We start from the raw sequence: 26,824 nt of genomic DNA, 5'->3' as shown, positions 1-26,824 counted from the left end.
CACTTCAAAACTCTAAATATGGTCCAAATTATTCATGTTACGTTTAATGCAAATGATTAATGTTCATCTTTAAACTAGTTGAAAGATGAAGGAAAACCAACACTTTGTGGCAAACAAACACTTGTTTAAAAGCAGACATTAATTACCACTATAACCAGTAGATGGCGGCGGAGGAGCACTAACTGACCCATTAGCTATTCGCTAGCGCTAATATATGGGGGAAAGTGGGGGAAAAGTCTCATGAAAAACTAAAACTCTTTAAATTGTAAATGATTTGCAAGTAAAGAGCGCTACTTTTATAATCACTGAAGCTGTCGGTCAGATGAGTACGGTACATTTAATAGGAGTAGTACTATCACATTTCTGATAAACAAACATGTAATATTATTAGTAACTGTTCGGTTGCTGGAGTTTAGGCGCGACAGCTCGGTTTCAGAGTAAGGTCATCCGTTAGGTCATGTGTTTCTTCTCCACCAATGAAAATAGCTGTACGTATCACATTGCAATATGGGTTTATTAGGTAAATGTGTGTCAAGTGCTGATGAGCATCTCGGGAATGTGACATTCCTCTGACCTCACTTAACAAACATGCGGAGACACGAACACACGGATGTGTTTAAATCAGCTGAAGAACAATACCTGTTGTGTAATTCTCAACAGCAGAAGTGTGTGTGTGTGTGTGTGTGTGTGTGGCCCTTTAAGAGCTCAGCATCTAGAAGTTTCCATCTTCCTCTTTCTCACTGTGAAATAATCTCATTATGTAATATTGTTTGAGTCATTAATCGTGGAAAGTATGAGTTTACTATGTGTGTGTGTGTGTGTGTGTGTGTGTGTGTGTGATAAAGCGGATCAGGAACGCTGCTGGAGGAATGGCAGGAATTTCCATCACTTCCCTGGAAAGAGTGTGTGTCGCTCACTGCGATCTGAACTTCAGCTTCAGATAAAGCAACTGAAACTCACACACACACACACACACACACACACCGATGTGTTTTCGGTTCATATTTCCAGTTCTGATCTGGGTTTCTCGAAGATCACCCCATTATTGTAGTGTTAATTATGTTGAATCAGAATAACAGCAGCATCTCTTCTCTGATGATGTGGGCGGGGCTATAACCTGTCACTCACATGAGATCAGCCAATAGCAAACCACAACCGTCCAATCAACTCCCTCAGGCACAATCAAGCCCCGCCCACATTTGATCTTGTTCCAGAAGCGTTTCCCTCAGATATACGCCACAATCGAGGAGAAAAGACAGTTACGACTTTAGTGCGTGTTTTAGTTTAGTAGGTTATCTCGCGTTATAAATTACACTGTAAACCAATTTCAGCTAAATGTTCAGTTGGTTACGCTAAAAGAGCGCTGAAATGTAATGTTTGTTAAACTTTTATTATTTAGACATGTTTTTTGTTTAATATAATTGAATTTATTATTTAATTTAGTCTAACCATTAAAACTAATTGTGAAAAATGTAAATTTCGAAGATTGTGTTTGATGATGTCACTGTTTTGATGATGTCATAAATGTTTTCATCGTTGACGTTCCAGCATGTCGGACTTCCACGACTCTCTGGTGGACGTCTCCAGCGACAGCTTCTGGGAGGTACGTGTCTCACGCACGCGCATGTGTGTGTCCCGTTACCGCGTGTGTAACGCCTCTGTGTGTGTGTGTGTGTGTGTCAGGTGGGGAACTACAAGCGCGTGGTGAAGCGCGTGGACGACGGGAACCGGCTGTGCAACGACCTGATGAACTGCCTTCATGAGCGAGCGCGCATCGAGAAGAGCTACTCGCAGCAGCTGAGCGAGTGGGCCAAACGCTGGAGACAGCTGGTGGAGAGAGGTGTGTGTGACATCACTTCCCCTGAACACACACTATAAAGGGCTCCTGACGGGAGAGGGAATCATCTGAGGGAGCCTGTAATGAGGAAGAGGAAGCAGTGCTTCTCAAGACAGGGAACTGATGTAACACTTCTGTGTGTGTGTGTGTGTGTGTGAGTAATGTGTGCAGGAGTGACGTGTGATCGTTAGACTTTTCATATATGCAAAAGAGATAAACTTAAAATGTTTGACTTGCAGACAAATACTGCTGCGACTCAGAATAATGAAAAGCTAAATAGAATAATGTGTTATATATAATTATGGTAAATGCTAAAATTTTGAATATGTGTAAATTTTGATGAATCATAAGGTTTGCCCTTTGCTCCTGGATGATGATAATGCTGACGATGACGACTCTGCTGTAGGGTTCAGGAAGGGTCAGTTCCTCCAGAGGTCCTTATCTGGCTCTCTGATAATGTGTGTTATGTCGGATTGGTAGCGTTCCTGTGTCCAGGTCGCGGCTCTGGTCGATCCTGCGCTCAGTGTTGTGAAAGCTGCTCGCTTCATGTCTTTGTTTAGATAAAGGCCATATTTAAATGTGATACTGAGGAAATGAGCAGTGTTTCCCTGTCCTCTGGCTTTACTGCCCGTATTTCAGAGGTTTCCTGCCATTAGAGGCGTTTATAAGTATGAATTGTACATGTATTTCCAATCGTGATGATGTGTTAATGGCTACACTGAAAAAAATAATATGCTTTATCTAATCAATAAAATTGTGGCAACATATTACAATCAATATTATTAATTAAATTGTACAAATTACAATTAATTAGAATGTTAATTTGATTAACTATTATTCAATTCTAATTTGTTCAATTTAATAAATAATATTGCTTGTAATCTGTTTCCACAATTTTATTGATTAGATAAAGTATATTCATTTTTACAGTGTAGCCATCCAAGTTTAAACAGTAGTGAAAGTGAAACCCTTGATATATACAAGCGTTCACAATGTAAATGAAAAAAAAAAACAGATGAAACCCGAAACATGCACTCAGAGTCCGTCATAGACGAGTCGGAGGTCATTCAGAGTCGTACGGGAGCTGCGGGGAGTTCCCACACTGTAAAAATGAATATGCTTTATCTAATCAATAAAATTGTGGCAGCAGATTACAAGCAATATTATTTATTAAATTGAACAAATTAGAATTGAGTAATAGTTAATCAAATTAATATTCTAATTAATTAATTAATTTGTACAATTTAATTAATAATATTGTTTGTAATATGTTGCCACAATTTTATTGATTAGATAAGCATATTATTTTTTTTCAGTGCATCATATGCGTGTGCGGTAAATTCGGATCCGATTTGAGCTTTGGTTTCGTAGAAATATCTGAACTTCTGCGGCTAGGCCAACCGGATGTGACGTATTCTTCTAATCAAAACTATGAGCGCGAGGCTGGAATTACCAATATTTTAACTCTTTAATGTTTTTCTGTAAACGCTCTTTCTGTAAAATGTCGTTAATATTAACTATGGTAGAAAAAAATATTTTATAATCATTAAATGAATATTTATATTGATTAGCTTTATAAAATCTACTGTTTTTATTTGGGATGTATTGAGGGTCATTTGTTTTGTGTAGATATATTCTTGCATGCGTTACAGTCATTAAAATCATTAATTGTACCGTTGTGAATATCCGAGGGTAACGGTTGCTTCACGACCAATTTTAAAGTTTCGTGTGACTGACACTAGGGGGCGAAATGCCACAATCGTATGCGAATGTCGTCTGCAGTGGAAAAACGGCTTTAGCCAACAAATTACGTCGTCATTAGCAGTTCAACGAGTTGTGTTTCCTGAAACCATCGTTCCAACGAATTCGCAAACAGCATCGCAGAGGTGTGTGTTTGAACGACAGATCTCAACCTATGGTTAGATATATACATTATTGTTTGCATGACGTGGACTTAGAATACATACAAATGCCATTTTACGTCTTTGAGTTTGTCAAGAGATGTAAAGCGTCGTTTTTGAAGAGTGCGCATGTGCGAACGAGCTCTGGTGCGCGAGAACGAGTCTATTGAATCTGTAAACAAGGCGAAATAACTGAGAAAAATGAGAAATATTCCTCAGATGCATGTCTGTAATTTATAGCAAAACATCCAGCGTTAATTCTATCTCAAACAGACTAATTAAAAATAATTATCACTCCCCCACCGTCATTAGCCAACGTGGCTGAACGACCGATGTGAGACGATATGGTTTCGGGAAACGGTCGTGACTAGTTTCGCATCGTACTGTGGTAGTGAAGCACGAGTTACGGCGGTGTACGGGAAACACACCCCAGATTGTGCCGAACACTCTTCCTAAAGTGTCCGGTGAGTGTGACGCCCTCTGCTGGTTAGCTGTGAGTGTGTGTGGCGCAGAATATGTGAATATCAGCGGGCCCAGTAGCGAACCCTGGGGCACTCCTGAGAAACCGCCTCATACAGAATACTGGTGTTTATTTTTGTTTTGATATACATTTTTACTATACCGCAATATATACCGCTATGTCGCTTTAATAACGTTGGGAATGCGGCGCGACACTGTTTGAAACCAGTCTTTTCACTTTTGAAGAGTGTGTGTTACTGTGACGGTGAAGATGGATAAGTTAAACTATAATTGATATCTTCTGTCCAATTGTATTACAGTGTTTCTCATACATTGGTTCCCAATATCAACACAGCCTTTTGGGAAATCTATGTGTGGTTGGCATTGACATCGGTGAATAAACATGAGCACTGCACAGTTCAAAGTGCTTTAATATGAATGCATTTGAAGGGAACTGACTGTCTTAGGAAAAGTTTATCTTTCCTGATAAAGCAGCGTTTATGAGCCGTCACCGCTGTTTCTGCCGCTCCTACAGGACACATCTTTGTAAAACATCATCATTTTGTGGGGTCTTGCAAACCTGTATTTAGAGCCCGACTGATAGAGGATTTTGAAGGCCAATACGATACAAATATTTTGGGGTTTTAAAATCCGATATATCGGCCGATATTTATTTTTATTAAATATTGTTGGATTTCACACACGTGTAAAAGAAGAGCTAACTTTTCTGCACAAGATGCGTTTGATACTTTTTCTCTATGTCTAAATGTTCACTCCTCACAAGTATAACTTACATTTTACAATGCAGGGACTGTAACTAGAGATATGCTAGTTATAAATACAGTAATCATTACTTTATTTAGGCAGAAAGAGTTCATTGTGGTTTCCAAGCTCATTAATGTTAACGTTAGCGCTCTTCCACTGATGATAGCGGCATTAGCTAGCTTTAGTCTATGATGAGCCATAATTTAGCAATAGATAACATCATACTGCAAATTGTAAAACATACATTTTCAATATAACAGGCCAAGGAGAGATGATTGAAGCGTGTTTCGTCCGTTTTTATTTTATTTTTTAAATATTCATTTATCTGCCATTATAACTGGCGATACCGATATTATGGAAAACGCCTAATATCGGCCTGGCTCTACCTGTATTAATACTAGTGTGGATTTTTCGACAATATTCACTCATTTACTCGCGTATTTCCTCTCTCACTCGGTAGAAAATGTGTTTAACTCACTGTATAACAGGATGGATCAGTCTGAACCCCGCCTCTGTCCCCTCAGGACCCCAGTACGGGACGCTGGAGCGGGCCTGGTGCGCGCTCATGACCGAGGCCGAGAAGGTCAGCGACCTGCACATGGAGGTGAAGGCTGCTCTGAACGAGGACAACGAGAAGGTCAAGAACTGGCAGAAGGAGGCTTACCACAAGCAGATGATCGGCGGCTTCAAGGAGACCAAAGAAGCAGACGACGGCTTCCGCAAGGCTCAGAAACCCTGGGCCAAGAAGCTCAAGGAGGTACAAGACCACAGCACACACAGCATTATGGGTGTGTCCCGCCCGACTACCACTACACACCCGCAAAACACACATTTGATCAGTGCACAATCCTTTCAGGAAGATCTGTGAACTGATTTACTAAACCAGCTGGGCTGAAGTCTTTCCACTTGCTGTTCCTTAAAGATTCATATAAGAGATTCTACTGCTTATTGCGTTAAAACCGTCTTAAACAGCTTCAACCCTTATGCTGCATTAGGGACATTTTTGCTCTTTTGCAGTTTAATTTCTTTGACCATTTTGGCTGTTTTAATGCAAATGGTATGAAATTTGGCAAAATTGTGACTTTTTGGATACATGTAAAAAATGTGATCCCATTTTGCAAAATATGTATAACACACACTGTGTAGATCAAATAGTAACACTCAGCACCATAAAGACCAAAAATGGCCCATTGAAACCCATTAAAACGTTGTTTAAATCAGTAATACATGAAACATGATTTTTGCACAAACATCCTTTCATTTTGAAGCAAAAGCATTATATTTGCATTATATAGTGATGACGTCACTACATATTTATTCCCTATGGGTGGAAATGCACCTTATTTTAGGCAATAGGCAATGTTTAATAGGTGGCCATTTTTGTGGGATTTTTTGCAAAGTGGGACTGTGATAATCCAAATCTAAAGTTTTCTCTTTGCATTTAGTTTATTGAAAATAATTGAGTTTTTGTGTTTTTTCCTCTTATACAAATCGATGGTTTCGCAAACAAAACTGGTAATTAAAGGGTTAAAATCCTGAAATTGAATACATTTTTGGTAGTTATGATGAGGACTGATGCTGGTTAAAAGATTTAACTTGGTAAAAGTGGAAAATAATAATAATATATAATATTTTAGGCAATGTTTAATATGTGGCCATTTTTGGTCCTTAATGCACTCAACGGTGTTAAAAATCTAATGCAGCACAAGGGTTAAAATCTTCTTACTCTGATTCCTTAAAACAAAATCTTTATTGAAATAATTCATCATCTACTTAATGTCCTTAATTTTTTTTTTACTTCTGATTTCGTACAAAACAACAACACTAAAATCAATGAAGAAGATCTACATCTGATACCGTAAGTCTTGAATGTAAATATGAAAGGCACAAGAGCGTGAATCAGCTGTAGTGCAGTCATGTGATCGCAGTGTCACATGGGTGTGCTCCTGAGGACTACATGTGCATCTTATCTGTTCTGTGAAGTGTGTAAGAAGGGTGCGTCCCAAACACATGTGCAAGACCTTCCTCCGTGACGCCTCTGCTGGTGTTCTCTCATAACACTGTTGTGTGTGTATGAAGATGAAGATGAGGATGATGATGATTGCAGTATTGCGTTTCTCCCCCTAAAAAGTAACCAATTGTGTAATTGCTTTTTATGAAAAAATATACTTTTGCGTGACGTTTCCTCACCTGTGCTATGCTTGCTTATCTGTGTTTAACACATAACAACTAAAAAAAGACTAAAAACAAACAAAAAAAAGTAGTATTTTTGTCAAATATTAAGGCCCCTTCACACCAGAAGTGAAGCGAATGAGCGTCAGGCTGAAGGAGATGCACAGTACAGGAGACGACGTTCAACACTCTTATTTCTAAATCTAATCTAAAGTCATGTTTGCTTATCAGGATGGTTAAAATAGATCATTGAAGGTCAGCAGTTAATAAAGTGAGGTTAAGTACATAAAGTATATTTGTGTAATTCAATATAGTTAATTAGAAACATTTGTATTGTTTTTATTCGTTTTGAGGAATACTGAATGTTCCTGTGCAAGTGAGATGAATATAAATGCATGAAAATTCAGGTTTAGTCTAGATCAGGGGTGTCAAACTCAAACACACAGTGGGCCGAGATCAAAAAATTGCTATAGGTCAAGGGCCGGACAGGTTAAACGTTTATTGAAAACTTATTGAAACAACGTATTATTATTATTATTATGAACCTGAAAACAACAAGGTCTATATATTATTGCCTATAAAACGACGTTAATTAGGAAATAAAAACAATAAAATTAATAAATAAAATCAGTTTCACTAATTTCTTATGGTTGTTTACAAAAGTTATTTACTTCAAAGGAAAATCAAATGTCCAGAAATGCAAAAATGAAAGTCCACCTTTTCAAAGTTCACCTTCCTTCAAATTTGGCTGATTATTTCTGCTGAAAAATGGTGGAGTTTTGGTCTGTACTAATCTGTCACATCGGGGAAAATACCTTTTGAGTTATAGACTAGTTCATGTTTCCATGGTGACGCGTCATTGCTTGTCACGTGACACAGTGCTCCCACGTAATTTGAACCGATATACCGGCGGGCCAGCTCTAAAAATAAGTACATTTTGTCATGCGGGCCAAAGATAATTCATTTGCGGGCCGGTTGTGGCCTTGAGTTTGACACATGTGCTCTAGAAATAAAATAACCACGTTTACACACACACACACACACACACCTCTTCGCTTTATTTCTCTCAACAGCAGAGCTGTCAGTCAATAAATGTGAATGTGTTTTTAAATTATGTTGGATGTGTTGTAATGTGTTTGCGTAACTCAAGTCCCCAGCACTGATGATGATGATGATGATGATGATGATGATGATGATGATGATGCGCAGGTGGATGGGATGAAGAAGACGTACCACGCCGCCTGCAAGGACGAGAAGACGGCCGCCAGCCGAGAGAGCACCAGCAGACTGGAGAACAGCCACCCGGAGGCGCAGAAGAAGCTGCAGGAGAAGGTGGAGAAGAGCCAGCAGGAGGTGCAGAAGGTCAGTCTGAGCGAGACGAGGAGGAGGAGGAGGAGTTACACACATACATACATGTATATCTGTAGTAGGGGTGCTAAATTTGACATTAAGATGGGTTTACACATGTGTGTCAGAGCCGCGAGCGCTACGAGAAGGCTCTGCAGGAGCTGGAGAAGGTGACGCCGCAGTACATGGAGAACATGGAGCAGGTGTTCGAGCAGTGGCAGCAGTTCGAGGACCAGCGGCTGGCCTTCTTCAAGGAGCTCCTGCTGGGGGTCAAGCGGCACCTCGACCTCTCGGCCAATCACAAGTGAGGACACGCTGCCGTACCCAACGACTGCTTCACTCAGATCAGTGTTTCTGCAGTAAAGTAGAACAGCGTTTAATGAACACATGAGTGTTTAATGTCTCTGTCCTTCAGGTACTCGACGGTCTATCACACACTGGAGGACACCATCCAGGCAGCCGACACGCAGGAGGACCTCCGCTGGTTCCGGACCAATCACGGGCCCGGCATGCCCATGAGCTGGCCTCAGTTCGAGGTACACACACACACACACACACACATATACATTTCCTCCAGTGTAGTTCCAGAGAGGTTGCCTAGCAACACATGCACACAAAACATCACAAACGGCAGTTCCGCAGAAACACTGATGTAATGCTCTCACAGGTGTGTGTGTGTGTGTGTGTGTGTGTGTGTGTGTGTGTGAAGACATTTACAACGGCTTGGAACGCAGCTCATCCAATCAGTATCAAGGACCGTTATTTAGTTCTAACTGAGATACTGAGTCAATATGAAAGAGGTTTAAATATAATTATGAAGATGATCACCACATGCTAAGTCATCATTATGAGGCTAAAACTCCAGATTGAGATATCAAGTCAATATTTGGGGATAAAATTACAAATTATGTTAAAAAAAAAAAATATAACATCGAGAGATTTTCATCACAAAATGAAAAAAATCATCATTATGAGGAAAAAGTGTGGAATATGTGCTCTAATAATTGAGCATTTACATATACAGTGAGTTATAATTATGAGATAAAGTGGCGTTTGTTGAAGGGAGATATTTCGAACGTGTTGAAGTGTGGTACGGACGGCTTCTGTGACGTGTGTGTGTGTGTGTGTGTGTTGTAGGAGTTGTCCATGGACTTGAACCGGACGCTCAGCCGACGGGAAACTAAGAGGAAACCCACCGATGGAGTCACTCTGACAGGAATCAGTCACACCACAGAGACCACGGCCTCCAAAACCAGCAGCAGGTGTGTGTGTGTGTGTGGAGCACATGGATGATGACCCGAGAGATTTCTGTCTCATTGTGCCTTTCCCAGTAGAAGTGTTCACACCGGCAGTGTGTGTGTGTCGCTACTGTCTGTGCTGTGAGTGTGTGTGTGTGTGTGTGTTCCCAGTGCTGTCGCTCTCATGTTAGTGATAAGATAATATAAGGTTGACTTTAATTGGACTAGGACTTAGGCTTAATATAATCAGTGTAACATTACGCTGTTGGAGAGTGTAAGTGATGTACACTACAGCAGTGCTCAGTGCATAGACACAAGCCAAACATACCTGATAACATTATACAGTCACCACTATACCACAGTAATGATTGATTCATCTCTGCTTCACTGCTGTGAGTGACTGATGAGTGTAGGACACACTCGTGTGGAGAGGGGCGAGATAGTCCATCCTTAACCAGCTATTACTGGTCACATATGATCTATTATTGGTCAGATATGATCTATTATTGGTCAGATATGATCTATTATTGGTCATATATGATCTATTATTGGTCAGATATGATCTATTATTAGTCATATGATCTATTATTGGTCATATAAGATCTATTATTGGTCATATATGATCTATTATTAGTCATATGATCTATTATTGGTCATATATGATCCATTATTGGTCATATGATCCATTATTGGTCACATATGATCTATTATTGGTCATATAAGATCTATTATTGGTCATATATGATCTATTATTAGTCATATGATCCATTATTGGTCACATATGATCTATTATTGGTCATATATGATCTATTATTGGTCACATATGATCTATTATTGGTCACATATGATCTATTACTGGTCATATATGATCTATTATTGGTCACATATGATCTATTACTGGTCATATATGATCTATTACTGGTCATATGATCCATTATTGGTCACATATGATCTATTATTGGTCATATGATCTATTATTGGTCACATATAATCTATTATTGGTCACATAAGATCTATTATTGGTCATATATGATCTATTATTAGTCATATGATCCATTATTGGTCACATATGATCTATTATTGGTCATACATGATCTAATATTGGTCACATATGATCTATTATTGGTCACATATGATCTATTACTGGTCGTATATGATCTATTATTGGTCACATATGATCTATTACTGGTCATATGATCTATTATTGGTCATATATGATCTATTACTGGTCATATGATCCATTATTGGTCACATATGATCTATTATTGGTCATATGATCTATTATTGGTCACATATGATCTATTGGTTAATATGATCTATTATTAGTCATATGATCTATTATTGGTCATATATGATCTATTTCTGGCCATATATGATCTATTATTGGTCATATATGATCTATTACTGGTCATATATGATCTATTATTGGTCACATATGATCTATTATTGGTCATATGATCTATTATTGGTCACATATGATCTATTATTGGTCATATGATCTATTATTAGTCATATGATCTATTATTGGTCACATATGATCTATTACTGGTCATATATGATCTATTATTAGTCATATGATCTATTATTGGTCATATATGATCTATTATTGGTCATATGATCCATTATTGGTCACATATGATCTATTATTGGTCATATAAGATCTATTATTGGTCATATATGATCTATTTTTAGTCATATGATCCATTATTGGTCACATATGATCTATTATTGGTCATATATGATCTATTATTGGTCACATATGATCTATTATTGGTCACATATGATCTATTATTGGTCACATATGATCTATTATTGGTCACATATGATCTATTACTGGTCATATGATCTATTATTGGTCACATATGATCTATTACTGGTCATATGATCCATTATTGGTCACATATGATCTATTATTGGTCATATGATCTATTATTGGTCACATATGATCTATTGGTTAATATGATCTATTATTAGTCATATGATCTATTATTGGTCATATATGATCTATTACTGGCCATATATGATCTATTATTGGTCACATATGATCTATTATTGGTCACATATGATCTATTATTGGTCACATATGATCTATTACTGGTCATATATGATCTATTATTGGTCACATATGATCTATTACTGGTCATATGATCTATTATTGGTCACATATGATCTATTACTGGTCATATGATCCATTATTGGTCACATATGATCTATTATTGGTCATATGATCTATTATTGGTCACATATGATCTATTGGTTAATATGATCTATTATTAGTCATATGATCTATTATTGGTCACATATGATCTATTATTGGTCACATATGATCTATTGGTTAATATGATCTATTATTAGTCATATGATCTATTATTGGTCATATGATCTATTATTGGTCACATATGATCTATTGGTTAATATGATCTATTATTAGTCATATGATCTATTATTGGTCACATATGATCTATTATTGGTCACATATGATCTATTGGTTAATATGATCTATTATTAGTCATATGATCTATTATTGGTCATATGATCTATTATTGGTCATATGATCTATTATTGGTCATATATGATCTATTATTGTCTATTATCCGTGTACTTCCTCTGCTCGCATGCTTTGGAAGAAGACACTTTATAAACCAGACTAACATGTCTCTCTGATATTGCAGTGGTGAAATGTCGAGCCTTTTTTTATGAAACGTTTTCATGGCTTTCTAAACTACAGATTCAATACATTTAAGAGTAGATATGCTATTCAAGGACCAGTTTATAAAACAACACTCAATATGTGAAAATCATAGTGTGTAAGAAGAACTGGGCAGGTTTGGCATGAAGAAATGGCCTGACTCGTTTAATTCTGCAAACTGAGTTTAATGAGGTTTAAATGTGACGGTGGAGTGATATATAACTCATAAACACTAGTGTTCTTCATTACCACGTCAAGCTCCTGTCCTCTCCAGAACACACGTGTGTGTGTGTGTGTGTGTTTGGATGGAGACGTGAGTTAGTGAGCGCTGATGTTCAGGTAAACACAAGCCCATCTCTGCCTGGACACATCACTATTACCGCTCAAACACTCAAACTAGACCAATGAAAGACGTGTCATGTGATATACTGCCTAATTATGAGAAAGTTAAAAACGCAAGATAATAATTGTCACATGATTTTGACTTTTAATCTAATAGTTCTGAATTATCAGATGTCAGAGTGTGAACCGTGCAGCCGTGAGCCAGACATCATTGTGTGTGTGTGTGTGTGTAAATATGTAAATGTGAAACCGGTTCTGTGAGTTGTGTGACAGATCCTGCCTGAGGCTGTGAGTGTCTGTTAGCACTAGCTGAGCACACAGTCTGTGTGTGTGTGTGTGTGTGTGTGTGTGTAACGCTGTCTCTGTGTTGTTAGCGTGACTGTAGCCAGTAGCTCAGAGGCCGTGGGCCTGAACCCGTTTGAAGACGAGGATGACGAGGATGAGGAAGAGCCGGTGGAGCAGCAGCGGCCAGAGGTCACGGCCCCACCACAGGAAGTGATGATGGTCAAGCAAACGTTGGTGACACACAGATGCTCTCCTCTCCTCCTGTCTCTGCTTGTGTGTGTGTGTGTCTGCATGGCTGTGAAGCTTCACTGAAAACCCCAGCACACACACACTCACTCTCTAGGGCTGTAACGATACACGATAGTAAATCAACATCAGGTCCACGATCCTGTGTCGAGACGTGAGAAGGCACCTTCCCGAAATCAGTTTAGCTGGAGCACACAAAACAACCCAAAAGCAGCTTTAGTTTGATCATTTGCATAGTTATTACTGTTTTTGGTGTTCAGATTATACAGATGTTATTTAATAAAAATACCGAATTTTTTCCTCAAATTTTTCACCCCAAGCCCCGCCCCCGTGATAGAATCGCGATATGAATCATGGCTTCAAAAACCGTGATACAAACCGAATCATGCGTTTGGTGTATCGTTACAGCCCTCACACACACTCACACTCACGTCATGTGCGTCCTCTCCTCTCACTCTTCCCGCTCTGACGTGTGTGTGTGTGTGTGTCCTCAGTGCTACTGTGGTGGAGAAGACGCCGGTGGCCGACGGCTCGGATGAGGAAGCAGGGAATCCCTTCGCCTCCGCTAATGCTAACGCTAACGGGAACCCGTTTGAGGACGAGCCTCCCTCCCCAGCGGTGTCGGTGTGTGTGCGCGCGCTGTACGAGTACGAGGGCCAGGAGCAGGACGAGCTCAGCTTCAAACTAGGTGTGTGTGTGTGAGTGGTCCTAGCGAGCGTATAGCACTGCTGACTTCAGTGACGTGTTGAGCCGCTGTTATCCGGGAAGAGTGTAACACCAGAGAGTGTCTAATTGAAGAGAATCGGCACTGGCTGGTTACTTCCGGGTTCTGGACTGGCTGCAGTAACGCGTCTCTGTCCATGCGGGGGCGCTCACGGTCGAGTGCAGAATGAATGGGAGTCAATGGGGTTTATAAATCCACTTTTCTCAGGATGTAATTTGAAAGTTGCATTCAAAAGGGAGGGCTAAGATAATACACTTGCATTTTTAAGTTCACTTATCTGTTCTAAAAATCTGCTCAAAACCGTGATGACGTCACACAATAGCAGAATGCTAGCGTGCTCCGGCCAACAACAGCCTAACCTGTAAGAAATCAAACGGACATAAGTACTCGTTCATTCGACTTTTGGCCTATAATTAGGGTTGGGTATCGTTTGAATTTGAACGATTCTGATTCCGATTCCTTGTTTCGATTCCGGTTCCTAACGATTCTCGATTCCGATTCTTTTAAGAGGCAGGGTCAAAAAAGCTTAGCTAACCTTGCTAACCAACGGCCTTTCTGAAGGAAATACTCCTTCTGTAAAAATACTCCTTTTGTCACAAATTTAGCATTTTGCCGAGATTTCGTTATTTTTAGAAAAGTGAAGCCACACTTTGGATCGTCGACGTAAGCTACTCATGTTCGACTCGCGTGGTTATGCCAACACTTCCGGTAGACGCTTCTTCGTTGGTGTTGTTCAGCGGTTTCTTCTTCCGCTCGGCGGACTGTGAATATCGAAACTAGGAATCGAAATTTTAACTTTTGAACGATTCCGGGAAAAACGAAAAGTTAGTCTCGGTTCCAATCGATACTCGATACCCAACCCTACTTATAATCTATATTGAACTTGCGGAATCAACAATAAAATCGATGTTGATTTAACGACAAGCAGGTGAAAGAAACACATTTAGCCGTTTAGCCCCATAGACTCCCATTCATTCTGCTCTCGCCCGTGATCACCCCCAGTGGAATTCTGATGAACTGCAGCCAAGATGACACACAACGGGGCTAATAGGAAGTGCCAAGGCTCTCCGTTAGACGGGCTCTAGTAACACTGGATGGAGCGATTGACCAATCAGAATCAAGCATTCCACAGAGCCGTGTAATACGTAGACTTAACGTAGAGAGATGACACTGAGCAGTGTTAAAGTTCACGGCTCCTGAATAACACTTGAGGACAGCAGCTGGAGATCATAATAACTTGATTTATTATCATTTACAATCATTAATCCCGAGTGAACGGACCGATATCACGCTAACAGGCGTCCTCTGCTGCCACCTGCTGCCCACAGTGGGAATTCATCCGTTTCATTTTTAAATAAGTGTCAGTTTTTCTAAATCTTTTAGTTTTATAAATGGGACGATCTTTGAAGGCGTGTGTGTGTGTGTGTGTGTGTGTGTGTGTGCAGGAGAGGAGTTCACTAAGATCGGGGAGGAGGACGAGCAGGGCTGGTGTAGAGGACGTCTGAGCGACGGCACCGTTGGACTCTATCCTGCCAACTACGCGGAGGAGCTGCAGTGAGACCGGAGTGTGTGTGTGTGTGTGTGTGTGACGGCGGCCTCACACACACACACACGCCGCGGCATCATCACAGTGCCTCACACACATCAGATGCCGAGCCTAGACGATAGTTCACAGTGATCCGACTGTGACCTGCTGATTTTAAAGAGTTTTACCGATGCTGTTTGCTTTTAGGAATATAATCACACTGATCCGTCTGCACACCTGACCTCTGACCCCCAGCCCACTGAGACTGCGCTGTGTGCTTTTACGCTCATGGTAATGAGTCCGGTCTTCAGCTGGACACGTGCACTGGGCCACATGCTGTAGACACACACACTCCAGAACACGCTTATACTGTAGATAGAGTGTGTGTGTGTGTGTGTGTGAGTTCTCCTTCACATGCTGTGATCACTCTGAGAATGTATTGTGAATGTTGACATGAGCTGAATGTGTAAATAAGAGTCGACGCCAAAGCCTTCCGCCTCTCAGGTGGCCTTATCACAGCGTTCGTATGCGGATGCTGAGTGTGTGTGTGTGTGTGTGTGTGCTGCCATGTTCTTCACATATGTGCAGAAGCGAATCGGACCGATTGAGTTTAGCATTGCTGTACGCGTCAGCTCGAGCGCTTTGACGTTACACAACTCGGTTACACAGGTGGAGTTTATTTACTTTTGTATTTTGTCAAGCTGGCAATAAATGAACTGAATTTCCATTTTGTGGAGTCGTTTTTTAATCATTTAATCGTTTAATCGTTATAATATTTGCCTGTGTATGTTTACTATTAAAACAGAAAACATTTATATATAAATATATATATATATAAATACATATATATATATATATAAACAAATAAAAGAATGGAAGTAATTGAATGAGTTACTGCTGTTTTGCTCTCTCTTTCTCACACACACACACACACACACTCCTGAGCAGAAACATTGTCAGTCAGAGTTGATTCTGACCATCAAGTCTCAGTCTTTTACTGTTTTCATGTGTTAATATTAGCATTACTGCTAGTGAAGTCAATTATCTTTGTCATATTTTATTTAAAACATTTTATTTATGTACACATTTTCATTTTAACCAAACAGTAATTATAATTTAGTTAATGAATTATTCGTAATGAAGTACAATATTATATATTTTAAATTATATTATGTTTATTTCTACTAAACTGTTATTTAGTACAGTAATAGTAAACTATATTATGTTTGTTTTGCATTATTTTAAATTAAATTATTATTTATTTCTGTTTCGCTAACCAGTCATTAAAGTCATTTACACTGATCTATATAATTATATGTGTGTGTGTGTGTCATTCTATAAAGATTAGTGGTCATTTATTTTCATTTCGGCTGTTTTGCATGAGTTGAGCACACGTGTGTTTTCGGCCAATCAGCGCGCGCGCGCGGCGCATGACGTCAGCAGCGCATACGGAAGTGAAGCGCGGAAGTTCGCAGAGTGTTTCTTCACTCGCTGCGAGTTTGACGCAGAGCTGTAAACATGACGGACCCCAGTAAACACGACATCACCACGGTCCTCAAGCGACTGCGCTCCCTTCCCACTAACAAGGTGAGTGAGACCCCGAGGACGAGGCCCTGACCCGACCTCATCCAGCAGGAACACTTCTGTGACACGTCACATGTTTATATCAAACATATGGCAGATGAAGTGCGTGTTTTTGCCCGCGTCACGGTGATTATTAAACCAACTTTACTCGTGAAAACAAGTGTACAGATGCAGACGTGGCGATCTGGTGTTCTTGCGAACGTTTAAACGAGTTTTCATGAAAACTAACTTGTACACAACAAAACAAAAAGTGGGAAAACTTCACAATGTTCGCTGAATGTGTGTTAAAACCGGTCTGTATGCAAATCAGACTTAATTTAAAGCATTATATAACATAATTAAAAGTGTCATGGACGTATTGGCTGTTATAATAAGTGTGTGTGTGTCCAGATGTGCTTCGACTGCTCCCTGAAGAACCCCAGCTGGGCGAGCATCACATACGGGGTGTTTCTCTGCATCGACTGTTCCGGGACACACCGCTCTCTGGGGGTTCACCTGTCCTTCATCAGGTACACACACACACACACACACCAGTGGAAGCTCACACAGGACAAATACAGCAGAAAAATATAGGAGAGTAACGATGTGAGTGAGTCTAGTGTTCAGCTGAGACGCTGCGTGACTGTATGTAAACAGCGATGACGTGTCTAGTGGGCGGAGCCTAGCTGAAGACAGGAAGTGACGGTTCTGAAGTAGGAATGGAAGCTTGTTTCCGACACGGAATATAAAAACATAAATCAAGTGCAGGTTTATATCACACAATTTTGACTTTTTTTCTTGCACTTGTGCGACATAAACGCGCAAATTTTATATAATAAGTTTCAATATGTTGGACTAATACATTTTGTCCTCTATGAACTGCATATGTGAATAATATTATTCAGATGTATTGTAACATCAAATTCATGCTTTACTAGTAGGCTAATCATTGTTGCTTTCATCAGTCCAGTCTGTCTTTTTAATAAACTTGTGACCATAAACGTCTGTGTTTAGCTTTAAAAGGCGTCTTTGACGGCGCTTTTCGGTAAAAATGAAGAACGTCTTTGCATTGCTTGACCTTTTTTCCCCCTTATTCCCTGTTTTCCTCCTCTTGTTTTCCCTCCCCCGTGACATTCTGCTACACACCCTGAGTAGAGTGATTGCTCGAGCACTAGAGGGCGCTGTGGGGAGCCGGTGTAGGTCACATGATCATGTCACATGACTGCACTGATTGCTCTGTCTCTGCAGGTCGACGGAGCTGGACTCCAACTGGTCCTGGTTTCAGCTGCGCTGCATGCAAGTCGGCGGCAACGCCAGTGCGGTGAGTGATGAAGATGACGAAGATGATGATGATGAAGTCATGTGACTCTGACCATGAATGTGTGTGTGTGTGTTCTCCCCAGAGTGCGTTCTTCAGTCAGCACGGCTGCAGCGCCAGCGCCGCCAACATCAAATACAACAGTAGGGCGGCGCTGCTGTACCGCGAGCGCATCAAGAGTCTGGCCACGCAGGCCACGCGCCAACACGGCACCGAGGTGATGATGTCACTGATCAGCTGATCGCCATTACGATGATCGGTGTGATGGTGCTCATGTCTCTCTCTGTGTCTCTCTATAGCTGTGGCTGGACAATCAGGCTCCGCTCTCGCCCTCGTCTCCCGTCGACAAACACGAGGACTTCTTCACACAGCACATTCAGGTCAGCTGATGATCAATCAGTCTATCGAGCCTCGGCCTAGCAACCGTTGTCGAGCACCTTAGCAACTGATCCCATAGACATCTATTCAAAGAGATCCAAGGGTTATCTTTGGATAGAAGTGTCATATAAACATGAGGGTGGGGTCATTTGACTCGGCGCAGCCAATCACCGTCAACACTTCCTAGCAACGCCCTAGCAACCGTTGTCAAGCACTCTAGCAACTAATCTTATAGACTTGTATTCAAAGACATCCAAGGGTTATCTTTGGATAGAAGTGTCATATACACATGAGGGTGGGGTCATTTGATTCGGCGCAGCCAATCACCTTCAACACTTCCTAGCAACGCCCTAGCAACCGTTGTCAAGCACTCTAGCAACTAATCCTATAGACTTCTATTCAAAGACATCCAAGGGTTATCTTTGGATAGAAGTGTCATATAAACATGAGGGTGGGCTCGTTTGACTCATGGCAGCCAATCACCGTCAACACTTCCTAGCAACGCCCTAGCAACTGTTGTCGAGCAGTCTAGCAACTAATCCTATAGACTTCTATTCAAAGACATCTAAGGGTTATCTCTGGATAGAAGTGTCGTATACACATGAGGGTGGGCTCGTTTGACTCGTGGCAGCCAATCACCGTCAACACTTCCTAGCAACGCTCTTACAACCATTGTTGAGCACCCTAGCAACTGATCCCAGATACTTCCTTTCAAAGAGATCAGAGAGTTATCTTTAGATAGAAGTGGTATATAAACATTAAGGTGGGCTCATTTGACTCTGGGCTGCCAATCACCTTCAACACTTCCTAGCCACGCCCTAGCAACCATTGGCGAGCTCCCTGGCAACCCCAAATAAAAGAGCGATATCTTCACACCTGAATGTCATCGAGGGATTGCGGTTGGTTTGCAGGGGTGTAAAGTAACGAATTGCAAATACTCGCGTTACTGTAATTAAGTAGTTTTTTTCAGAAATTGTACTTTTTTGAGTACATTTAAAATTGTGTAATTTTACTTTTACTTGAGTATATTTTAAGTGATGTATCGGTCCCATTTCCTTCACAATCACAGGAGAGACGCGCGTCACGATCTGTGCACTGCCGCGTCGCGCTCGCCATGCCGCCAGACTCAGAATCAGTGCACCATGTCGTTAACTTGAACTGCATTACTTAATAAGAAATTAGCACAGCTCGTTAATAAACAGTGTTTTTTGATTGATCCATTATATGATCCGTCATCATTTGGCAAGTGCACTTGCGCAAAAACATTTTTCATCCTGAACTTTTTTTTTTGTGGGATGCTGCTGATAAAACAGCTTTGCCGAGACTTCAGAGACAAAGTGTGTTTGTTTCTTTTGTAAAAGTTTCCTGGATATAACTTCCCTATTTAATGCACGATTTTCCTTACAATTTATATTATCAGCATTACAATGTGAGTAAATGTAGCCGTGTAAAATGTAAGGGATGATGCCACCCTTCTAGAACAATGCATTTACGTTTAAATTGTAACATATTTAATAGCATGGAATAAAAGTGTGTAATTAGTGTTAGCTCACTATCTTAGCCTTTTTCAGTGCATTAGTTGAGGTAATATGATAATATTAGTGATTCTCATTTATCAAAACACTAACATTGGTAACGGTTTGGAGAGAAATTGGGTATTTTTTTATTTTATTTAACCCATCTCTTGGTGTGTGATGCTGAACTATCATATGAGTTTCTAAAAGTTTTTGAATTCTTTGCACAGTTATGAATTTTGATATTTTATGTGCAACAATAACATGCTCAGGCCCAGTGGCTTTTCGCCTAATTTTAAATGCTTTTCCCCCCAAATAATATGATTTAAATGGTGATGAGTGTACTGATTTGATGCATTTTAGAAAGATTGATGATAGATATTCTTCAATCTTTCTTACAAAGAACAAAATATAATGTGAATTACAGTATGTGCATTTTTTAAAATGTATAAATTGTAGTGCACAGTGTTTATTATGAGGGTTAGAATCCGCTACTCACTACTCTTCAGTACTTTTAAATAAGCTACTTTTTTACTCTTACTCAAGTAGTTTTTTGGACAAGTACTTTGTACTCGACTCGCACTACATTTATTGGAATGTAATGCTACTTTCACTGTTGGTTTGTATCATTCATACTGACACGCAGCCTTTGGAGTACCATTATCTCAGACTGCTGCCAAGCCATTTCCTAGCAACCAAACAGAGTACCCTAGCAACTGTTTAGCTAGACCTATATCTCTGCATCCGAACATCGTAGAGACACGGGGGTTTGAACTTTTGACTAATGGTACCAAACAGGACTTCCAACATGCAACATATGCTAGCAGTGAACAGCTACATGCTAACAGCAATTAGCTAAGTGCTAAAATACGTGATAAATAAAAGTCTAAATGTGCTAGCGTCAGATTGTCTAGCTATGTGATCAAACATGCTAAGAAAATGTTAAAAACTCCATAATAACCATTTGTGAGAACTAGCGACTTCCTAGCAACACCCTATAAACCTCCCAGAACACGCTAGCAACGCCCTAGCCACCCGATGTTTCTGTATGAATGTGTGATGCTGCTCTCATGGATCTCTTTATATATGTGTGTGTGTGTGTGTGTTTAGCTGCCCATGCTGAAGGAGGGACACCAGCTGAACACTAGCCAACAGCAGGACTCGGTCCAGGACGGGAATAATAACGGTATGATGATGATGATGATGATGATGATGATGATGTGTGTGGTGTGTCTGGACGCTGTTGGTGTTTGATGGGTGCAGGTGCTGGTGCCGCTGAGGAGGGTCCCAGTGTGGAGCATCTCAGCACATGTCCTTCATCATCTTCATCAGGTGACGCTCTCACCCCTCAGACAGACACGTACCGCTGAAATCATCATCATCGTATTCATAACTCATAACTCATAACTCATAACCCTCCCTTACAGAGCTGCCCTCTCTGATCAAGAAGAAGCCCGCCGCCACCTCCGGCAGGAAAACCGTGAGTTTCTCACAGACAGACACGACCCTTTACTGGTAATGTTCCTCACAGCAGCGAGCCCCGTGACGCAGAGCAGGAAGTGATGTCATAAGTTCAGGGTGTTGAGCTGATATTAAATTTGTCTTTTTCACCATGACAAATATTTGGAAACGCAACAAGTTAGGGTTAGTTATCATGAGAAGAGCTAGCACTGCCCAGTTTCAGACGTCGTTCATCCTTGTGTGTGTGTGTGTGTGTGTGTGTGTGTGTGTGTGTGTCAGGTGGGCGGCAGGAAGGCCGGTCTGGGCGCACAGAAGGTCAGCAGCCAGAGCTTCAGCACGCAGCAGAAGCGAGCTCAGGCCGTGGACAGACTCCAGGAGGAGATGAAGAGCAGCGACGCCGAGCCTCAACACCAGACGTGAGCATCTCAATTATACATCCAGAATAAGGGAAGGAACACTACAGGATTTATTTCATAGGGAAGTAGGGAAAGTTTTATGAATTTAATTGGTTAGACATGCTTTTTGATTATTCACTTTTAATTAAACTATTAAAGTGGAATCCAGAAAATGTTGAATGGAAAGAAACATTGAATTTGGGGGAAAATGTGTACAATTATGTGTTAAATTCTATATGTTTAATTATTTGAATTAATTGGACATGCTTTTTGATTGCTAATATTTAATGTAGAGTCCAGATACATTTAAATGGAAAGAAAAATCTAAGTGGAAAATTTGGAATTTGTAAAAAAACAAAAAGTGATTTCATAAGGCCTGAAGTGGGGCTTTTGTGTGTGTGTTTCTTTTACTTTTGCTAAATCGTTGATTGTATACGTTTCGTGTTTTCAGTTAGTTGCTTGACATTGCTTTGATTATTAATATTTAATTGAAATAATTTCAAATCACGCTCCAGAAAGATGAAAGTGAAAACAACAGAATCCAGAAATCTAAACTGTGAAGTGAAGTGTAGTGTTTGACAGTGGTGATGGGGAGTGTGTGTTCACCCTTCTCTCTGTGTGTGTGTGTGTGTGCTCTCAGAGGATCGTCCCTGAGCCACTCGTTTGACAGTCTGGAGCTGCAGAGGAGCGCGAGGAGGGATGAGCAGCAGATGAGTCGCCTGGACGGCAAGAGGAAGGAGCAGGCGGAGCGGCTCGGCATGGGCTTCGGTGCTCGCAGGTGTGTGTGTGTGTGTGTGTGTCACTGCTGAGATACCACTGTGTGTCAAATACACTTCATGATGAGAGGTCAGTGTGGGCGGGGCTGTGTTTGACCAATGAGATGTCACTGTGGGCGGGGCTGTGTTTGACCAATGAGATATCAGTGTGGGCGGGGCTGTGTTTGGCTGATAAGAGGTCAGTGTGGGCGGGGCTGTGTTTGACCAATGAGATGTCAGTGTGGGCGGGGCTGTGTTTGACCAATGAGATGTCAGTGTGAGCGAGGCTGTGTTTGACCAATGAGATGTCAGTGTGAGCGAGGCTGTGTTTGACCAATGAGATGTCAGTGTGAGCGAGGCTGTGTTTGACCAATGAGATGTCAGTGTGGGCGGGGCTGTGTTTGACCAATGAGATGTCAGTGTGGGTGGGGCTGTGTTTGACCAATGAGATGTCCGTGTGGGCGGGGCTAAGCCCCAGTGTCTCCCTGTGTTCCAGCGGCCTGTCTCACTCCGTGACGGAGGACCTGCGCATCATCCAGCAAGAGGCTCCGGCTCTGAGCTCCTCCAGCAGAAGATCTCACGACGAGGAGGACAAGCGCTTCTCCTGCAGGTGACGGCTCGCTGCTGAGAGCGGTGTGTGTGTGTGTGTGTGTGTGTGCTCTTGTTCATGAGTGTGTCCTGCCTCTTCCCGTAGGCTCCCGGACGAGGAGTCCTCAGATCCGTTCTTCTTTCAGCAGGCTGACATGGACCAGGACACAGAGAGGTCAGTTAAAACAGTCCTGTGCTCGGCCTCAGTCCCAGCATGCCGTGCGCTGAACGCAGTGTTGTGTTCTCCCACAGGGCCGTGGTGAGGAGGACGACCGAGCCGCAGTGTGTCTCTGATGACGCCCAGAGGAAGTTCGCCAACGCCAAGGCCATTTCATCCGACATGTTCTTCGGCAAGCAGGACTACTCTGAGGTGACGGCCGCGAGCGAGCGCTTGACATGCGTGTGATGAGCTCTGTGGTGTTGAACGCTTGCGTGTCTCCTGTTTCAGTATGAAGTGCGGGCGCGACTGGAGAATTACTCGGGCAGTTCGGCCATCAGCTCCGCGGATCTGTTTGACGAGCAGAAGAAATCCGCAGGTGTGTGTGTGTGTGTGTGTGTGTCTCGACTCGCAGCATGAAAGCAAAATTGACATTCTTGTGCAGTGTTTACTATAAATGATTTATTGGCGCACAGCTTTTCTTTTCTTAACTTTCTTGTAAACTCTAATTAAAGTAACTTGATGTCCTGCTCTAAGCGAAGGGTATTTCTCCATCTTGCGTGAGATTCCAATCCGAAGGGAGCGCACATGTTCGGTTCGGACGGCGGTGTTTTACTGTGCCATAAGAAGTGTTATTTTAACATCTAATACACGCTTTCAGGTTATCCTACATTAGCTTTATTTTTAACCTCTTAACTGTCTTAACCCTTTTTTGAATAGACATGGAAATGCTCATTTCCAACTTAAATGGTTGTAATTCAAGAATGCTTTGGAATATAGACGTAAGATTGGTCTTGTTTTAAAGAAGACATTTGGCAGATTTTTCTCGAAGTGAAATAAATTAGGAAAGTGAAACAGAAAAAAAGTTATAGAAGTTTGAGTTTATAGAAATGTACAATATAAAATAATTATTCATATTTTATATAAAATATATATTTTCAAAACCAGGGCTACTCTAAAACTGCAGAAAAATCAAAGCCAAAAATCTAAACAAGTTGTGTTTCAAATTTTAGGTTGATATCTCAAAAAATGAGCTTTCAGTGAGATTTAGTTTGGGCGCAGTACCGAACGCTTCCACTAGTGCACAACCAGACTCCAGCTCATATAAGGGCGTCTCCATTTCCATATGTGTTTTGAGTGATCTGAACCATTATTTCCACAAATTTCACACAATTTATGAAGTAGAAATCCTATTCAGAAGTAGTATGGGAAGTTTGGCAGATTTTGATATGAATTCAACCTCTAGGAATCACATACAAAGCACACGCATGCGCGTTATAGCTTATTGCCATAACACAAATGGTGAATCTATTTTTTTTTTCGTAATATTTAAAACATTTTCAGACCTTTTTTTCTAAAATAATTGAATGGATGCTATCTTTTGAACTCTTGGCATGAAATCAAACTGAGTTTTCTGACTTTTTTTCATGTTCATTGCTATTTCAAAATAAAGGTCTGAACACGCTTTATGAGTATGAAAATATTCTTGTTGCAAATTGATAAATTACGGCTCCTGTCTAAATTATTTTGAAAATCAGTCACCAAATATGGAAACTAGAGATTGTACGCTTTCAAATGATATATAGTTTGTCAATATTACTTAAGGTCTTTTCTAAGATATTATTGTTTTAAAAATATAATGGCAAGCGTCCCACCTGTGGGACGGTGACAGTTAACAACAGAAACTGATTAAAACTGCTTAGCACCCCAAAAACCCATTTGTTTGGAAGCTCTAGGAATGCACAAAGATAATTGAGGATCCTGAATTGACATTATGATTGGTATTGTTGTGAGTTCTGCTTGAAACGATTGTAAATGTGCTGATGTGTCCCAGTGTCCGGCGGCTCGTCCCGCTTGAGTAACATGATGCCCGCTGTGCCGGACATGATGCAGCTGAAGAGCGGTGTGCGGTCGGTGGCGGGAAAGCTGTCGGTCATGGCCAGCGGAGTCGTGTCCTCTATACAGGTCAGCTTCTGCTTCTGCTGAACCCGTTCATCCGTGTGGGAGCGCGTGACTAAACTCTGTGTGTTCCTGCAGGATCGCTACGGCACATGAGCTTCGCTGGAGCCGCCGCAGACGCTACCATACTGAGGGAAGGAGCTTATTATCAACCATCGCTTTGGTCTGTTTTCTTCTGTTTCTTATTTAGTCAGGCGGCATTTGGTGCGCTTGTTGAGGATTCTGTTTGTCATTTGGGAGATGTGTGCTTTGGGGACCAAATATCATCTGCTATTGAAGTGAAATGTTTGCACTCGTTTACTTTTGCACTATTCTAAGATATAGACGTGCAGTTCTTCAGCTGTTTCCTACAGTAATGCTGGTGTAGCTGTTGACTGATCCCGAGGAGGATGTCGGAGCGCCGGATGCGATGTTCTGCTCATAGAAGGGCTTTATGTGCTGTATAATATAGAGTTGATGATGATGATGATACACTACCAATGATCTGATGTGACAATCGTTTACCTGAAGCCTTATTAATCTCATTGCCATATATATATGTTTTTGTTTTTTTGTCATTTATGAACATTTGTCAAACATGAAGGTGGTTGATTTATCTGGTAAAATTGTTTAATTCAATAAAGAACTGATTTGATGAATAACTGCTTCGTGTTTCTTCTGGTCACTCAATTTTCATTTTTAGAAAGAGTATTTTTAAAGTGATACTCCACTTTTTTTTTCGTATTACCTGAGGTAAATTTTCTGAACCTTCTTACACAAGGTAAAACTCACCGTAATCGTTACTGTCATTGAAAGTAATGATTACTGAGATGGCACATTCGGACGGGACTAAAATCACAGAGAAGCTCTGGTAATAATTACTTTACCCCACCTCTCCATGTTAAACTAGTCCTGTCCGGATAGGGCTTATGACTGCAAGAATCAAGTTCCTTTGGGTGCAAAGCAAGCTAAAAATCACCACCCCTCCACCACCGTGCTTTAATTTTGAGAGAAGGTGTTTTTGCTGATATGCTGTGCTTGGTTTTTGCCAAACGTGGTGCTGTGCATTATGACAAACATCTCCACTATGGTCTAATCTATCCATTGACATTGTTCCAGAAGTCTTTTGGTTTGTTCAAATACAATTTTGCAAACCTAAATCATTTGGTTGATAGTGTGAATGGCAAATGAGAGAGAATCTGATCGTAGTGCAGACTATTGGTTTCC

General features: G+C 40.9%; 2 protein-coding genes across 5 annotated transcripts in view; both read left to right on the top strand.

The window, feature by feature from the left end:
- Positions 1 to 16,257, top strand: part of pacsin2 (protein kinase C and casein kinase substrate in neurons 2) — a 401,742-nt gene extending 385,485 nt beyond the window's left edge. For 2 of the 4 annotated variants that reach the window (XM_089126915.1, XM_039670224.2), the window contains exons 2-11: positions 1,549 to 1,603; positions 1,684 to 1,840; positions 5,487 to 5,719; positions 8,344 to 8,496; positions 8,610 to 8,785; positions 8,897 to 9,017; positions 9,619 to 9,743; positions 13,125 to 13,265; positions 13,776 to 13,969; positions 15,451 to 16,257. In XM_089126915.1, the coding sequence (XP_088983041.1) occupies positions 1,550 to 1,603; positions 1,684 to 1,840; positions 5,487 to 5,719; positions 8,344 to 8,496; positions 8,610 to 8,785; positions 8,897 to 9,017; positions 9,619 to 9,743; positions 13,125 to 13,265; positions 13,776 to 13,969; positions 15,451 to 15,563 (1,467 nt within the window). In that variant the 5' untranslated portion in view covers position 1,549 and the 3' untranslated portion in view covers positions 15,564 to 16,257. The remainder of the gene's footprint in view (positions 1 to 1,548; positions 1,604 to 1,683; positions 1,841 to 5,486; positions 5,720 to 8,343; positions 8,497 to 8,609; positions 8,786 to 8,896; positions 9,018 to 9,618; positions 9,744 to 13,124; positions 13,266 to 13,775; positions 13,970 to 15,450) is intronic. The other 2 variants (XM_039670226.2, XM_089126916.1) reach the window with 2 other exon arrangements.
- A 701-nt stretch (positions 16,258 to 16,958) lies between these two features.
- On the top strand, positions 16,959 to 26,259 carry arfgap3 (ARF GTPase activating protein 3). Its single transcript, XM_039670222.2, has 16 exons — positions 16,959 to 17,117; positions 17,505 to 17,623; positions 18,342 to 18,414; positions 18,497 to 18,628; positions 18,711 to 18,791; positions 21,414 to 21,489; positions 21,567 to 21,635; positions 21,731 to 21,783; positions 22,044 to 22,180; positions 22,800 to 22,937; positions 23,411 to 23,524; positions 23,609 to 23,677; positions 23,755 to 23,872; positions 23,951 to 24,038; positions 25,494 to 25,624; positions 25,697 to 26,259. Exons 1-16 carry the CDS (start codon positions 17,049 to 17,051, stop codon positions 25,712 to 25,714), a joined length of 1,485 nt encoding a protein of 494 aa, XP_039526156.2. The 5' UTR covers positions 16,959 to 17,048; the 3' UTR covers positions 25,715 to 26,259.
- The last annotated feature ends 565 nt before the right edge of the window (positions 26,260 to 26,824 follow it).

This window comes from Pimephales promelas, chromosome 24, assembly GCF_988280905.1.
Source record: "Pimephales promelas chromosome 24, fPimPro1.hap1.1, whole genome shotgun sequence".
NCBI classification, from domain to species: Eukaryota; Metazoa; Chordata; class Actinopteri; order Cypriniformes; family Leuciscidae; genus Pimephales; species Pimephales promelas.
Note: the sequence above shows the minus strand (reverse complement) of the source record. Positions and strands in the feature narration are given on the sequence as shown.